The sequence below is a fragment of the Musca vetustissima genome, unplaced genomic scaffold, assembly GCF_032173495.1.
Source record: "Musca vetustissima isolate MV318-11 ecotype Yass unplaced genomic scaffold, APGP_CSIRO_Mvet_v1 utg12161, whole genome shotgun sequence".
NCBI classification, from domain to species: Eukaryota; Metazoa; Arthropoda; class Insecta; order Diptera; family Muscidae; genus Musca; species Musca vetustissima.
Window position 1 is genome coordinate 105,522 of NW_026879491.1, and position 19,068 is coordinate 124,589.

Below are 19,068 nucleotides of genomic sequence, written 5' to 3' on the forward strand. Positions count from 1 at the left end.
TGAATGAAATGACAAACAGATTATAGATGACTGTCCTTAAACCGATATTACATTTACAGAGAAAAATGACCAAAAAATCGATAATTGTCACACATTTCACGGCTAGCATTGCTGATGAAAATGTGAACGAAATTTTAAGCAATTTGCTGCAAAAACAGATCAATTTCCTCATTCATCATAGTATGTGTCGTGAGATCATTAATATTTTGTATGCTGATTATTGTCATAGCTTCGTGCCTGTGTATGTGACGCATTTACGGTGTGGATTAGTGTTTGTGTTTCCTACATTACTTAAATAAACATAAATAATATCCAATTATTGCATACGTCATTTCTAGAGAACAACAAATCACACCGATAGATACCCTACAGAAGACAGGTCGTGTATATGTGTTTGTATGTGTAATATAATTTTTAATAACAAAACGGGATATTTTCTAAAATATATTTAAATTGGTTTTTATGCAACAAAATTCCTTTATAGGAGAACTCTGATTATAACAACTATCTCCGCCCTAAAATATCACTTATCGAAATATTGTTCTCTATGCAGAAAAATTCTCACAGACAAGTTGGAATCGATTTTAAAATGATTTTATAAAATGGGCAAGAGAAAAACTGATCATATGACATCTGACAATGCGAACTCTCACACATTGGCTTAAAACAGAGACTTATTGACCGACCAAAAACGTATTATTTAGGGGCAAAACACCGTATTTTCTTCCCATACTTCCAGCAAATATGGAATGGTCAGTCATTCAAAATGTGTTCAAAATCCATTCTAAAATGATTTTAAGTTAAAAGACCCCGCCGAATTACCCTCCAACATGGGGATGTCGTTCAAAATATGTAAAACAAATCGGGGGGCTCCTAGGAGACAACTCAGGTTATGATAGGACCTTGAATAAACCGAAAAGGAGGTGGGAAAAATATGAATAACTAATAGGGCCTGGCGGTTTATGGTGCTATATTAAAATCAGAATATATTTAATTTTTTTCGGATAGTGAAATTTAAACGTCAATGAGTATACAAATTACAGTCAATTCAGTTAATATACCGACTTGGGTTAATATTAATAATTTTAAGTACAGAGATATGGGCCCAAATTTGGTTCTATATTATTGAGATGGAAAAACATATCCAAATATAGGGGCTACGCGGATACTTAGGCGAATATTAATAATTGTTGGTACGGACATGTGCTATAATTGTGACCACAAAATACTAAATTACAGGCATTTCGGTTGAAATACTTGTACATAATCCCCAAAATAGCGAATATTGGGGGAGTTGTTATGTGGGGGCTACCCTGAAATATGGGTCAATATAAATGGCCATCGCGAATTTTTCCTGTTCTCAAATCTCGAAAGAAACTTTGCATCCAAAATCATTACTTTTTCGATGGGTCATGGTATTTGTTAACTATACAGCCCTTTCATAACCCAGTTTCCATTAGGATATTTGAACTTCGATGTTGAAGTCGTTACTCTAAATCTATAACCTGTGAGCCATTACGATCATCTGCAGAAATCTTCAAAGTCGAATATGTGAATGAACCCCCACATAACAGAATATATTGCTCCACGTGGAGTTCATTTTTAACACATCTATAAATTCCTGATCATTATGGGGAATTAACAATTAATTATAGCGACTTTCCAAGTCGAGCAATATTTCCATCAGAAACATTATTGTCACCTTGTTGATGATCAATGACCAAAAATGATGAACGTTCGCTTTCGTTAACGAGCTGATCGTTGCCTGTTTGCAGATTGCATGGCCATTGAGTGTAAATATGTTTTGGTTGCTTTTTCTCAAGGGAAGCTCCTACTCAGCAGCATACAAACAGAAAGACAGACAAACAAGCAAACAAACAATTTTCTAGTTCAAAATGTCACAATTTCATTTTGGGGAATTACACAATAACTGAGTTTTTCTTTCACACCCCACAAAAAGGAGATGCTCTAAACTAAACAAATCATGGTGATGATGATGCTTTGCATCTAAAATTAGTTCAGATTTCTTTTTCTCCAAACGTTTTCGTTTTTTTTCTGATGTGTTTTACGATTAGTGCGTAGCGTCCGTCGCCTTTGTTAGGAGGTTGTGTACGCTCTACTGTGTGTGCTAAGTGTCATCACAGAATTATAATAGACATCGACGCAGTGGCATATGAGACGTGCTATAAATATACATATTAGATGAATATAGGCGGACAGAAAATACAGTGGACACTTGTTAATTGTTCAAATGGGGTAGAGGGGTTATTTTACAGAAAATTGAAGAATACATTTTTGGGTGGTCTTATATTTATGAATATGATCTATATAGTGAACAAAAAATTAATCGTTGGTCAATTTGATCCCGTATTGATTACTAGATGTATCCTTGAATAGAGCCGAAAAGTATCGTGAAGATAGTATGAATATATGTAGGCCGAATTTTGATCACAAAATAATGACAATCAGAATACTAATATTTCATGGCTTTAGAGCCTTCAAGACAATCAAACTTATAATTTCATAGAAACATAGTTAAATATGGTATACGACACTACAATACGAAATTGTAGCATAATAAGCAAAAAACCATCTGTCGAATGAATTTTTATACTCCGATTGAGACTGCCCCAAGACATTATTTTTGAAACCTTCAGCCGTATTTTTTAGCGACGGAAATAGTAGATTGTGGCAATAATTGATGTTCGGCAATAACAATATGCCATTGTGTATAAAGTCCAGGCTTAATGGCTGATGACTTTTTATACCCTTAGCCTTATGGCTAATGTGGGTATATACACTTTGATACGGCAAAAATGTGTCTCATCGAAATATACGGTTTAGACCCCATGTTTCTTTGGACCAAATCCGTTTCAGATAATTTGGAGTAGATTTACAATTTTTCGTCCATCTGTTTGTCTGTTTGGTGCGCATGATAACTCTCGAAACATATTATCTTTACCAAGTCTAGATCAAGTCCGAAGATTAGTCCCATTGGCGATGGGACCCACGTTATTCAAACATATTGGTGGTAATTTTATATTTTGGGTTCTAATTGGTTAGCCAAATTTCGTACCAGAAATTATTACTATTGTTCCACTTTTTAGAGTAACGCCAAATTATGATCCCTATTTTGTCAACCAATATGATTTTAATTATATATTTGGGATTTTAATAGGCACAAGTTTTAAGACAGTACCGATTTTTGGCACCTTTTCCACCGAATTGTTTCTAATTTGAACTTATAATGTCTAATTGGGTGGTAAATTTTCTTATCAAAATTTATCGCTACACCTTTTATTATAGGCCCCATCGGTATGGAGAGACTATGATGGGTTTTGAACCCTCTTGCCATTTTAGGTATGATCAAAGTTCTTGTCCAATTTTCTAACCTGAGTGTCTGTAGTTTGATATTTCATATTACCCTTATAAATATTTATCATGACCTTATATAAAATTTTGTTTTATGAATTCCACACTCATGGTGGAGATTTTTTAACTGTTGCAAATAAATCCCTTGCATTTAATAATGAGGATTCGGCTTTGTAATATTTTTTATAATTTTCTTCATTTTATTTTTTTTTTTTTTGTTTATTTATTTTATTTTTTTTTTTTGTATATTGGCATCAAAAAATTATTATTTATGATTGATAGAATTATACATATACAAATTGTTTTGATTGATTTATATGTGTATAAAGAAAAAAATTCACTTTTCATGAGCGAAGTAAATATGTATGCGGATCATCAATCTGAGAAAGGAAAAAATCAATTTATCATCACCACAATGATAGAGTAATTTTTCATAAATTTTATTTTATTAAGAAAAAATAATTGATTTATTTATAGCTGTTGACTTCGTTATGGTGCGTATTGGAAATATTCAGTGCAATTATTTTTGTGTAGGAAGTAATTTTTTTTAACAAACATTAATTTATATATACCCGAATTAAAACTAGCTCATAAAATACAGAGGAATAGATACGGAACTGCTACAAAAATATTATTTTTATATCAATTTTGCTTTGTCGGGAAGTTCGCAATGATTTCATTTGAAAAAAAAAATAATATTTGAAAGTACCTTATCGGATTTAAAAATAGTTACAGAAACTAGTCCATTCAACTCTCAAGAAATAATAAATTTTTACTGCCATTATTTACATCCAAAAATATATTTTGCTTTTAAATTGGCATTCTTTTAATCCGAATATTTTTTTCTTAATCATTTTCGCAAAAAACTTCGAAAAATATATTTTTCCTTCAAACGTACAGTATTTTAATCCAAACCCGATTAACCGACTATATATATATTTTTTAATCATTATCGCAAAAAACAAGATAACACTCACACAACAACATTAATCTAAACATAATTAGTAGACAATATATCATGCGGAAAATCAGTGGGTACAAATTTAGCTGTAGGCTCAGACCGCAAAAAAAAATAAACTCGTGCACATCGATTTTCAACAACGCCTCCCCCTTCATACATATATGCAATAATGAACAACATATGAGATGATGATCATCTTTTTTGTATCATGCGGAAGCAGACAAAATATATGGTTAAAATTTGGCCAATAGCCAAATTGGAAGCAACATAATTATTAATCGAAGAGATCATATATGGGGCGGTGAGCAAATATGATAAAAAAGAAAAATATGTTCTCTTAATAACAGATAAAGAGAAGCAAATATAAATGTTGCTGTACTCTTTAAAATTCATTAAAATCTATTAACATGGCTGATAATACGAAGGCTACTATAAATATTTCTGAACAGATGGATATTGGTTAGAAGTTGTGTTGTATATGTAGATTATAATTATCACATAAATGTTTGTATGACGATGAAGCTCCATAACTGTCGGAGCTTCAAAAATCGTAATAGGTGAATAATCTTGAATAAATGTGCACGGGTCTTCGACCGTGTAGTGTAGGTTAACGAAAATTGTTCGCGGAAAAATCACTTCTAAAAAAATTATCGCCAGCTTCTTGAACAACGCTGGATAGTCAATTCTAAATGGTGCACCAAATTTGATTACCAGAAGATTTCGGAAAATTTAAAATAGGAAAAGAGTAGACGATTTATTGTGTACAATGACAAGACAAGCTCCCACACATCAGCTCAAACTTTGGCAACCAATGATATCTCTACGCGGTCAACGATTTCCGTCGGCAAAAGTTTATGTGTTTTTTTTAATGCGTCCTCACCGATCTAATAGTCCTTGAGAACATATTTTTTCAAAATCCACGCTTCAGGATCTGATGGTCCTTGAGAAAATATGTTTTAAAAAATCTAAGCTTAAAGATCTGATAGTCCTTGAGAAAATATTCTTTATAAAATCCGCGCTTAATGATATTATAGTTCTTGATTAAATATTCTTTATAAAATCCGCGCTCATTGGTCCGATAGTCCTCCAGAAAATATTCTTTATAAAATCAACGCTTAGTTATCTAATAGTCCTTCAGAAAATCTTCTTTAAACATCCACGCTTAGTGAAAAAAAAAATCTTCTTTAAACATCCACGCTTAGTGAAAAAAATCTTCTTTAAACATCCACGCTTAGTAAAAAAAATCGTTTTTAAAAATTCACGCTTAAAGATTTGATAGTCCTTCATAAATATTCTTTAAAAATTCACGCTTGAAGATCTGATAGTCCTTCAGAAAATATTCTTTAAAAATTCACGCTTGAAGATCTAATAGTCATTGAAAAACTATTCTTTAAAAATCCACGCTTGGAGATTTAATGGTCTTTGAGTAAATGTTCTTAAAAAAATTCACGCCTAAGGATCTGATAGTCCTTGAGAAAATATTCTTTAAAAATCCACGCCTAAAAACTGATAGTCCTTGAGAAAATATTCTTTAAAAAATCAACGGTTGAGGATCTGTAGTCCTTAACAAAGATTCTTTAAAAAACAAATTTACGCTCAAAAATCAGAAAGTCATTGAGAAAACTTTATTTAAATATTTCACGCTTAAAGATCAGATAGACCTTGAGAAAATATTTCTTACAAAATCTACGTTTATTGCTCCGATAATCCTACAGAAAATATTCTATAAAATTCTTAGGTTATTGGTCGGTTTGTCAAACAACATATTCATTAAAAAATCCACCCTTTCTGGGTCCGTCAATACTTTGGTAATATTTTTTTTTTTTTAACCTCAAGATTAGTGATTTTAAAGTCTTTCATAAAATATTCTTGTAAAATCCACGATTTACATCTTTACTACTTATAAGATCGCAAGGCATTGAAATTTCCCTTACCCTTGTACTTATCATTTCCCCCAATGACGATTGTTCATTGAACCACCATTTTTATCACTGGCATATGGGCGCCAGGAATGCCGATCATACATATGGTATGACGTCGATTCTTGCTTTAACGATAACACTAATGGGGGTCGCAATTCACATTTGCCAATAATTGATTTATGTATGTATCTGCAATTATAATGCATTTGCATTAACTATTTGTAGTTTCAGTGTGTGTGTGTGTGCGTGAACAAAAATGTTAAGAGGTTCAAACAAAGAGGTCGCAATTTAGATTTTTTAATATCTTTCATTTTTTCCTAGATATATATTTTTAATGGTTTTTCATTTTTAAAAACCATATTCAATTGTGTCGTAAAAAATAATTTCCGAAACACTTGGTCTCGATAAAAATAATAATATTTCATTCAACACTGAATCATCCGTAACAATTCATACTTTTTATGATTTTTTAATATCTTTATTTAATTATGGAGAAGAATTATGAAAATTAAAAAAAAACTGGGGGCAGAAAAAAAAACATATTGCCATCATAAATCACATGAACCTCTAACCCGAGACTCATATATATTTAAGATTTTTCTTCTCGCAAGACAAAAATAACGTACACAGAAGTCAATGCCAAATGTTATTAAAATTTAGTTTATGAGTTTTTTTTTGGGAATATATATTTTGTTTAGAATTAAAAAAAATATTAGGAAAATGTTTAGGAAAATTTGTTTGACCTATGGGGGCATTATAATTTAACATATGCAGCGGAGATTATATTTTTGTGGTTGACATGTTTGTCACACAAAAATAAAAAAATACATTTCATATTCGAAGCAATAAAGGCCCCGTCGAATATGGAAGTACTCAAACCCATTGACAACTTGAATCTTAACCAGACATCCCACACACACAAAAAAGGATTACATTGTGATGCCATCAGCAATAAGTTGGACGAACATCGTCACAGTGCTGTCAAAAAATCAGATCGAGTCATCAAATGAAAAATATTTTTTTTTCGTCTTCTCAAACTTTTAAATAAACATTTTACTGTCTGACACCCATTGTCTACATGGGAAATTTACGATACAAGTTATTATTAATTTGTCACTTCTGGTCGACTAAATCCAGTGATATTTATCACCTTCAGTCATATTTTTCGTTGACACTGTTGCGTTATATGTATGTGTATATGTGTTTTGTTTGGTTTTCTTTCATTGATTGTTTTTTTTTTTTTTTTTTTGATTAAAGTGATTATAGTCTAGTTAACTATATATGTGTAGAGGAAAAAATTAAGAATTGTTTTTTTTTATTATTAGAAAATATATTTGTATATTTCGCATTTGCCCCACCCAGTGTCATATCAAAGTTTAATGACATATATTTTTGTTCTGTCAGGGTTTAAAACACTTTGGGGAGTAATAAAATTGTCCGCCAAATTTATTTTGGAGGCTATTTGTCTGGTAAATGTGTGAATCAATGTTAAAAATTGACCTTGCCCACGAAGTGTTGATTCATTTGAAAACTTGTATATATAAAATTATATATTTATATGAAATTTGAATGACCTTATTAGCAAGATAAATGCATAACGAAAATATAACTTATAAAACTAACCAACCAAAAATAAAGAATATATCTAGAAAATGGATTGCGATGCATTAAGTCTCTACTTTATTTTAAATAAAAAGTGTATTTGTACTCCCTATTTAAAATATTTTATAAAAATAATAAAATGTTTTAGATACAAATAACTTAAAAATAAAAATATAAATGTATATAAATAATACTACAACTACAAAACACGCACACCAATTATATGCATTCAGAAAATATATGTTTTTTAAAAATTCACACTTATTGGTCTGGTCCTTCAGATAATATTTTCTATAAAATCCACTCCTCGCGGTCTGAGAGTCCTTGAGAAGATAGCATATTCTTTAAAAAATTTACCCTTAGAGACCTGATAGTCCTTGAGAGTATATTCTTTAAAAAATCCACACCTAAGGATTTGCCAAAAAAAAAAAAAAAATATATATATATATATATATATATCTATTGAATAATTCAAGCTTAAAGATCTAATAATCTTTGACAAATATTCAAAAAAGAGCCACGTTTGTAGAACTGATAGGCCTTGAGAAAATATTCTGTGAAATATCAACGCTTAAATATCTAATATTAACGTGCATTTGAGAAAATATTTTGTAAAAATCTTCGATCCATGCCTATGATCTGATAGTCCGTCGAAAATATTCGTAGTTATGGAGAAAATAATATTTAAAATCTACGCTAAGAAAATATTCTTTAAAAAACCACGTCTGAATTTAAAAAATCCATGACATGTCACATATAAAGATCTGATAGTCCTTAAAATAATACTCTTTTCCACGACCTAGGGGGTTGAGAAAAGTTTATTGAAAAATCCACGCTTAAATATTTCATAGTTCTCGGCAAAATATTCTGTAAAAATCTACGATAATACATATAATAAATGTATAATATTATTTAAAAATTTAAGCCTAGTCCGTCAAAAATATTCTTTAAAAAATTCACGGCGATCTTATATTTCACTATTAAAAACTGCTTCAGATATGTATACCTTTCACCACACTGTGGTACAGTGTATATATTTGTAACGGGCAAAAGGAAAAAAAACACAAAACACGAGATGTGTGTAAACAGTTAAAACAGTGTTGCTAAAAAGATAATAGCTAAAAAATCTCCTTTATATGTGTAATAAATATATAATGTAATAAAACTGCAGAATTCCCTCTAACCATTGCTGCAAAATTCATAAAAATCGGTTAAGTATTTCCGGAGTTATTCGAATTGCAATTCTACCATGCTCTGAAATATACTTTCTGTTCGATGCTGGGCGCCTATTACCAAAAAATGAAAAACACCACAAAAATCGATCTTGCAAAAATTTACATTTTTTCTTCATAAAGCTGCAGTGTGTGTATATGTGTAAGTAAATATATTTTTCATTGCATATGTGCGTGCATAAATCACATACAATCACACCTACATATCAAGCAACAAGAAATTGCACCTCGAACTGCTCTTTGCCCCTACAAGTATGCTATAATTTTCATACAACAGCAGACATTATAAAAACAATTTTCCTTTTTTAAAAGACCGATTTCTGTGTGGTTTTTCATTTTCAGGTAATAGGCGACCAGAATCTAGCAGGAGGTGTATTTCAGAACATCGTTTAATTGAAATACAAATATCTCGGCCACTACTAAACCGATTTTTATAAAGTTTCCAAATATGGTTAGAGGAAACTCTGAAGTTTTATTACACACTTCCATTCCATATTTTTACAATTGTAAACGGTGATCTTTTAGCTATTATCTTTTTGGAAACACTGTTTTTATCAGTTTATATATATTTCGTGTATTGTTTCAATGCCAAACATCTTCAGTTCGGGCTATAATTTAACGATCTGTTAAAAATGGTTCACAGTCCGGTTCTTCAATGTTATGGGTATATGATATAATCGACTCACTTAAGCGGCTATTCCTTACTCTTTCATTAATATAGATATATACCGATTTAAATTTCCTTAAAGACCTGGTAATATAGCGACCGAAGCGTAATCTATTGATGCAGTAGTTGAAAATCATAAATGAAAATTTTAATGTCGTGGTTTTTTGTCATAACTGTTGAACTACTGCAGATATTGTAAAAGAAATTGTGCCATATAAAAGATAGGAAGTCTGGCTATTTCGTGATTTAATTAAAATTCAAATTAAAAAAATATATGAAATGTTTTATGTGAAAAATTATTTAGAACCTGAGACCCACTTACATTTGTGATCCCTGGTAATTTTAATGAATCCACGCCCATATCTGGTCCCCAAAAAAAACATGTTTAAGAACCCACGACTTCATGTGTTACTCGAAAAGATATTTCTTTAAAAAATATATTTTTATCTAAAATTCCCGAAAAAAATATTTTTAACAAAATCAGTATTTTGAAAGCTTTATAAAAAATTATTGTTTTTTTTAAATATACAATTGTGGATTTTTTAATATTTTTGTTTTTTTTTACATTTCTTCAAATATAGTCTATTGTGTATTTTTATACCAGCCATCTTTTTTAAGGACTACCCAATCAGTTATGCTGAATTTTTTGAAATCTATTTCCTGATATGAGCCCAAAAATGTTGTTCCTAATATCAAACCTGGTACATGTGCTAAAAGCCCGCAGTTTTCCAATTAGTTACATTTTCTATCTATCTGTTCTGAATGCCTGGTAGGTTTGAGCAGTTTCTGAAGGAAAATATCCAGCTGAGCCTCTACCGTTCATTAATTTGTTCCTCTACACTACCATTGTATTAAGTACTATTAAGTAAATAGTGTATGTAGTTGAGTTATTTCTTTATGTGACCCTTCTTCGTTTATTGAAATAAAACCAATAAACAGATTTAAAAAAATACTAAAAATGTGTGTCTTTTTATGGACGTCTAAAAAAATCTCTTAGTGGGGGTTCACAATATTAGTTTCTTAACGCCCAATGTCACATTTTTGGCTCCCAATGAAATTGAAAAAAAACCCAAAAATTTGGTGCAATTTTGCGCAAATTTCACAAAAATACCAGGCGCCCAGAATGAAGTAGCAAGTTGCCCGCCAAAAAAAAAAAATTAAAATTTTGAAAAATTTTGGTCTGGCAACACCCAACCCGCGAAAAAATTCGAGTGCCTAAAAGTATGCTACAAATTTTGTAATTTCTTTGTACGACATTGCCAGATGCATTTTTTTAAATTTTTTGGCGGGCTACTTTCTATTTTCTTCTGGGCGCCTGGTATTTTTGTGAAATTTGCGTAAAAAAATGCATACAACCAGGAGAATGAAAAATTGTGACGTCATCACACAAATTATGTCGCATGCGTAGGGGCATGTATACTTACCATATTTGTTATATCCGTAAATAAAAACAAATAGTATTTTTAATAAATTCATTATTCTTTATTTTTTATTCAATATTCATTGTAAAAAATATACACATACATTTAAAAATTATATTAAATATAAATATATTTAAGAAATAATTTTCTTAACAACTTAGCCCACTTATTTGGACTATATACTATTGTGATCCTTCCTTGTGGAATTTTATGATTTAGAAACGAGGATAATTCCAAAATATGTATTGATCGTTATCGGCGGGCCTGCCATATTTTCAAATAATTTGTATATCGTTTCCGTTTGTCATCATACGGAAATTCGAGCATAAAAACCAGGAATGGAAAATAAAAGACAAATTAAAAATATATATAAGCATTAAATAATCCTGAAATTTAAAATTAACATTTCCGCCGGAGAGCTGTTGGAGAACCGATATAGTTGGAATCTTGACATTTGGAGTTTGGATCACTGATGGGGGTAGAATTGTGCTATTTAAGAAGTTTTGGAAATTCCTATTAATGTGAGCTAAATTTTGTTCAATTTAAATCTTGTGTGAACCGAAGTATGACGTTTTGGAAATTTGTACTAAATTGTACCAAGTGTGATTTGGGTGAACCGATTAGATTCCAGCTCAATCGCAAAATTGCAAAATTTGATGTTAGGATCACTGTTAGGGAGAAGGATTGGGCTATGTAGAAAGTTTTGAAAATTCGTACTAATGTGTACTTAATTTGGTACAATTTAAATTTTGGGTGAATCAGTACATCCTGAAATTTGATGTTAGGGTTACTGCTGCGGTGTAGGATTGTGATATGTAGAAAATTTTCGAAATTTGTACTAATTTGTACAAAATGGTACCAAATGTGGGTTTGGGTGAACTGATAGAGCTGGAACACTGAAATTTGGAAGTAATGGTACTGTTGGAGTGTAAGATTGGTGTGTGTATGTAGTGTTGGAAATTCATATTTATGGGTACTTAATGGTACTATTTAAATTTTGGGTGAACTGATAGAGCTGGGATCCTGAAATTTGACGTTGGGATCATTGTTTGGATGTAGGATTGGACTTTGTAGAAAGTTTTGGAAATTCGTACTAATGTTTACTAAATGGTACCAAATTTGGATTTGGGTGAACCAATAGAACTGGAATTTTAAAAGTTGATGTTAGGATCATTGTTGGGGTATAGGATTAGGCTTTGTAGAAAGTTTTGGAAATTCGTACTACTGTGTACCAAATGTGGATTTGGGCGAACTGATAGAGCTGCAACACTAAAATTTGGAAAGAATGGTACTGTTGGAGTGTAGGATTGGTGTATGGATGTAGTTTTGCAAATTCATACTTATGGGTGCTAAATTTTAGTAAATTTGCTACAATTTGAATTTTGGGTGAACTGATAGAGGTGGGATCCTGAAATTTGGAGTTAAGATCATTCGTACTAATGCGTACCAAATGGTGGTAAGGGTCACTGTTGGGGTTTTGGATTGGGCTATGTAAAAAATTTTGGAAATGTCTACTAATGTGTACTAAATCTGGTACAATTTGAATTAAGAGAGAACCGATAGAGCTGGAATCCTGAAATTGAGTAATAAGATTTCCATTGGATTGCATGATGTGGGCAATAATGGAAATTTGTACTTATGTGTTCTAAGTGGTACTAAATGTGATACAAATTGGAATTAGGTGAACCGATAGAATCCTGAAATTTGGAATTAAGATTGGTGTATGTGGAAGTATTTGAAATTCGTACCTTTGATTGTTAAAATAGGTAGTTATGGAAATGTATATTAATGTATACAAAATGCTACTTAATTTGGATTTGGGTGAACCTATATTTGATTTTTTTCTTCAAAAAAAGTATTATAAGAGTACAAAGGTTAAAAAATCAGAATTGGTGTGCAGTGTTAAGATATGGAAAAATCTGTTGGTGGGGGTTCTCAATATAAGCTGTTTAGTGGTTACTTGTAAAAACATTCCTGGCTCCCAATGACTTTTTTAAAGAATTCCCAACAAGTTTGTGAATTTTATTGCAAATTTCACAAAAATACCAAGCGCCCATAATAAAATAGCAAGCTGTCCGCCAAAAAAACAAAAACTATAAAATGTTCATCCGGCAACACCCTACCAGCGAAAAATTCGAGCGCCTACTTTTTTAAATTCTTAGTACGACGTTGCCTGCTGCAAATTTTTCTCAATTTTTTAATTTTGGCGTGCTATATTCTATTTTAATCTGAGCGCCTGGTATTTTTGTGAAATTCATTTAAATATCTATGCTCTAATAGCCTCCAAACATGGTTTTTTAAATATCTACACTCTAATTCACACAGAGTGCGAAAAATGGTCCTTTAAAAATATTATTTTCAATATCTAAGGAAAATCTAATGGCCTCTTACAAAAATACTAATGGTCACTCAACAAAATATTATTTTAAAAATCTATGTTTTACTGATACATTAATTATTTAACATTACATTATTACTTGAACAGTCTCTTCTTCTTCTAACAAATTTATTTTATACGATCTAATATTCGCTCAAAAATTATTAATTTAAAAATCTGCACTTTTATGGTTCTTCAAAAAATTTAAGCTTCATGTTCCTAAACCAGGGGATTAAACAAAATTCTAGTGATACCAAAAATAACTCTATAAATTTCTGAAAAGTTTAATGCGAAATGCAAAATTAGACTGCATTTTATTGGAAAATATCGAAATCCATACAATTTAAAACTGTAGACATTTAGCTTGAAAATTATTTTGAAAAAAAAAAAAACAAAAAAAGAGATCACGAAATGCTAATTTATTCATTTTGATAAGCATTTAAGACTAATAAAGACTAATTTCAAAATATCAAAAGTGATCATACCTTAAACATATATTCGAGCTATGGTGGAGCGTATAAGAAACGTGGAAGTATTTTTACACGAAAAAGTTATACCAATTTATTAAAATTATAATCAACAACTAGACAATTTATTCTATTACTATGTGCGTCTTATATACATTTTTATACCCTTTACCACACTGTGGTACGGGGTATTATGTCTTTGTGCATATGTTTGTAACAGGCAAAAGGAAACGAGATAGACCCATGGTCCTTCTTAGAATATGTATAAATCACTTTCTGAGTCGATTTATGCATGTCCGTCTATCCGTCTGTCCGTCCGTCCGTCTGTCCATGTTAAATTGTAAACAAAGTGCAGGTCGCATTTATTATCCGAATGAGATAAAATTTGGTACAGATCAATTCTTTGAAATTGGGAAAAATCGGTTCAGATTTAGATATAGCTCCCATATATATTTTCGTCCGATTGTTAGCAAATGGTGCACCCAAGAGTCAAATTTTTGACGGATTGGCACCAAATTTTGCACAATGCACTAAATCTAGGATAGACTAACGTGTGCTAAGTTTCATGGAAATCAGTTCAGATTTAGATATAGCTCCCATATATATGTTCGTCCGATTTTTCGCAAATGGTGCACCAAAGAGTCAAATTTAGGCCGATTGGCACGAAATTTTGCACAACGTACTGAATTTAGGGTAGACTAACGTGTGCCAACTTTTATTGAAATCGGTGCAGATTTAGATACCGATTTTTCGCAAATGGTGCACTAAAGATTTAAAGGGTGTTCGATTGGCACAACATTACGCACAACGTATCGAAGTGGACCGATATTAATAATCTTTAATTTTTAATAGAGACATTTGGTACGTGTACCGATAAAGCTCATCTTCGGACCTGCAGACAAGAGACAACTTTATGCAAAATTTTGGCGACCTATCTCAATTCGTGTAGACGCTAGAGTGATCACAACAGAAAGACGGACCTGCATAAATCATCATAGAATTTTATGCTGATCAAGAATATATATGGGCAATATTGCCAATTTTTTAACATAGCTGAAGCAGAGGTTCACTCCTTTATAACTCGGGAACTACTTAAGTATATGAAAAAAGTGAATAGTTTTGGGTTAATTGATCTGTCGTTGCAAACTGTTCATGATATTGACCTCCTATTTTGGTGGAAGCTGTGTCTACTTTAATGTAAAAAAAAATGTGTAAAATCAGGTTGAGGCGAACCAGTTTTTTTATGTTCTCTATCGATTTGTGACTAAGCCACTCATTGCACGGTCTTCGTGTCAAAATAAAACTAGAAGCCAACAAAATGGGGACTACGCCCCTCATGTATCATTTTTCAAAATTTTAACTGCATCTACCTTTAAATGATGCTGACATATTGAAGCTCGATTTTGAGTGTTTTTTTAATTTTACTTCTAGCTTTAATACGCAAACAGGAATTTATAAAAATCGATTATAAGATTATTGTAGTCGCGAATCTGCGTAATTTGATATATATTTTGTGTATGTAGTATGCACAGCTTCAGAGTAATACTCATCCGAAGGTTAAAATTTTGTGCGATCAAATTTCTAAAAAACCTATTTTTGGGGCCAAATTTTTAGATCTGTCAACTGAATGATATGGGTACCCGCGATCAATAAGGTTTTTTACGTTTCGGATGATATAAAATCTTCTTCGTGAAAATCCATCAACATGAACGGCGGGAACTGGCCTTCCAAAAACACGAAATGTTTTTTAAAATATCGCGGATTTATTTGTGTTTTCTGTGTATCATTTCCGCTTCAATAAATGACCTTATACAAATTTTGATATTTTTCGAAAAGAGAACTTTAAAAACTTCAGCCGAAAGAGAGATGTACGCAATTTATCTCAAAAATAGATTGTGCTAGCACATCCATGGTTCTTAATGGACCACATTGAAATGGTATAGATCGATGTATTTTTTTAGGGTGCACACCGAAATCGGATGCTCGTTAATGGCATATGGTGTTTTCGGAAATTATTAGCGTTTTACGATTTTTTGGGTACTTCAATGTAACGTGTGGCACATCTTAACCGTCAAATGAAATTTCGCAAAATATATATGGATTGGAAGATAAACTTCAGTACTTCCTGGAAACCGCATGCGCATCAAATGATTTTGAGAATTACGCGATTTACACGCAATTTAAAATGTATATTACATAATATTATTTTATTTTAAGATTTATTCCTATTTATAGAATTCTAAGATTTATCGGAAGGGTCTTGATATAATCCGCAAGGCGTATACTTATAAACAGAAAGTGATTATTATTATATATCTCAATTTTTCGGCGAAATTCGGGTAAAATAGCAGAATAACCCCAACATTTTTTTCTGAAATTTCTTGTATACAATTCAAAAAATAAATATGATGACAATATTTTTTCGAACCAAAAACAAATATTTTCCCTCAATATCTTGTTTTTCTGTCGCTTTGATTTAGAAACCGCTACACGGACTTGCGTGATTTTGATATCATTTGATTCATCATGGTGTTTAGATTATGTAGATATTTTTAAATTATTTTTTAGGTGTGTGTATGTCATTAATATATTGAAAATATTGATGTAATCTGCTATATATTTTTTATTTTTTTCATATTTCGCGAATATGTGCAACTTTATCGTGATTATTATAATATATTCATATTCTTATTTTACGGAGGAAGATATATATCAACGTTTTTGGTCAATATAAAAAACGGCGTAATTTTAAGATTTTTTTCTTATGCCCAAAATTAAAACCTCGATAACATTTGCGCGCATCAACCAAAAATTTGATCGCGAACGATTTCGGAGTCAGAACATTTTTCTCTATATGTGTACCAAAAATCGTTGATGTTCCACAAAAACAAAAAAGCTGATTTTTTGTAAATGGAATATTAAAAAATTGGCAATATTGCCCATATATAATTTATACAAATATACCCAGTTATTGATCGTTGGGTGAAGTCGGTTCACATATAGAGACAGATCACATATTTACCTTAGTCGAATTTCATGTCAATTGTCCTTCACAAATTCAAGGCCTGTAAGGATGTATTTCTGGAATATTGTCAAAGTGGTAAAGGGTATCATATACTCGGCCCCGTCCGACTTTACTGCTTTCTTTACTGGTTGTGTTTGAGTTTTCATAAATTGCAATGATGTGGTGCGTATACGTATTACTACCATGATATGAGAATAATATTAATTATACGTACCTAGTTAAAATGGTAGTTATAAATGTTATCGATAAAATACAACTATATGCACATCTTTATTTACCATTGTATAATATTGTTGAATCCATTAAGAAAATATTAATTTCTGAATTATTTTTCTTTATTCCAGGCAATATTATTTTATACACCAAGATGGCTGTGGAAGTCTTGGGAAGGTGGCAAAATTCATGCACTTATCATGGACTTAGATATAGGAATCTGTTCCGAAGCCGAGAAAAAACAAAAAAAGAAATTACTTTTAGATTATTTATGGGAAAATCTAAGGTATGTATGTGCGTGCAGCAAACCAAATTTATAACATCACCAAACAAATTAAGCGATAATATCCTGTTCAATTAACCATGACAGTATACAAAAAAATATACGAGTATGTACGTATGTATGTACATGCATGTGTATGTATGTATTTTTATAATGTCTTATTTGTCGATTCAATGGAACATTAAATGACGATTCATCAACACACACATTCACATTTGTATCTAATTTATTGTTTTTGTTTTACAGATATCACAACTGGTGGGCGTACAGATACTATGTTTGCGAGTTGTTAGCACTCATCAATGTGATAGGTGAGTAATAATTTCTTCCGCTAATTTGTATTAGTCGTCGTCTTCTATTTAGAAAATTCGTTGAATTGGCAATTATTTCAATATTCATCATTTGGAGTCGAACAAAAAATGTAGGCATACAAGTGAGACTCACACACACTCACACATGTACATGGTAGGAGAATAAATTTCACACAATTTAACCCACAAAAAAACTGCCAAATAAATATGCAAAGACAGACAGACTCTGATCGCAAATTAACAAATAAATTGACAAACGTTTTCAAATAAATATCAAAAATATTTATGTCTGTATGTGTGCGTGTGTGTGTTTGTATATTTTGCCAAGTAATTTATGTGCCATTCATTGACGAGTTGTGTGTTTATCCAAAGAGCCATCTCTCATAGACGTTTTTCCTCAAAATTCCGAAATATTTACTGACTATCGTGTGTGTGAGTCCATTGTATTGTTAGACATCGTCTCTGGGGGTTGATTTTTTGTTGTTGTCGTTGTTGTGCATAGCTGCAGCTGTTGCTTGATTAATGAAAATAAACAAATCGCATTGAAATTTAATGTTAATTTTTTGCTGTTGCTGTTTTTGTTTTGTTTCAATAAACTGACCACTGAATACGGCCTGTGTGGTGTATGAACATGAACAAAATAGTAGCCAATAAATAAATAAACATAATTAACCGCATAACATTTATTGATTTTCGTGAGCCTGTTTCTTCGATGTCGTTGTTGTTGTTTCTAGGCAAAAACCAAAAAAGAATTATTGATGGTTATTGGAGGTTTTTGTTTTAATTTTAATCAAATTTGAATATAGCACGCTTTATTTTAATGCATCACACAAAATTGCTTGTAGATAGACAGTTGAGATGATCAAGATTTATTTTGTTTTTTGCTCACATTATTGTAAATAATTGCGACATAAATTGAGGTTAAATGATAGAAGGTCTTTTTGTGGGGTAGTAACCCTGATTAACCTAATGGAGGTGTTTGCGAGATCTAAGAACAATCCGATTTGAAGAGAAGTATTTGGACATTAAAGTTTTTAAGTAGTCTGTCGAAATAACGATTGCGATCGTAACATACACATATATACTAAACCTAGAATGCTTGGAATTGCAAATAGGTTTAAAGTTTGGCAAGGCCTCCTATGATGGGGCAAGGGCTCCATCTTTTAAGTCTCCCCCTCCATTTTAGGTATTTACATAGTCATAGAAGCACATATG

General features: G+C 31.4%; 1 protein-coding gene across 2 annotated transcripts in view; it reads left to right on the plus strand.

Annotated features, from left to right (window-relative positions):
• LOC133324405 (innexin shaking-B) overlaps nucleotides 1–19,068 on the plus strand; it is a 103,828-nt gene that overhangs the window by 79,384 nt on the left and 5,376 nt on the right. For both annotated transcript variants that reach the window (XM_061533246.1, XM_061533247.1), the window contains 2 exons: nucleotides 17,391–17,545; nucleotides 17,789–17,853. In XM_061533246.1, the coding sequence (XP_061389230.1) occupies nucleotides 17,391–17,545; nucleotides 17,789–17,853 (220 nt within the window). The remainder of the gene's footprint in view (nucleotides 1–17,390; nucleotides 17,546–17,788; nucleotides 17,854–19,068) is intronic.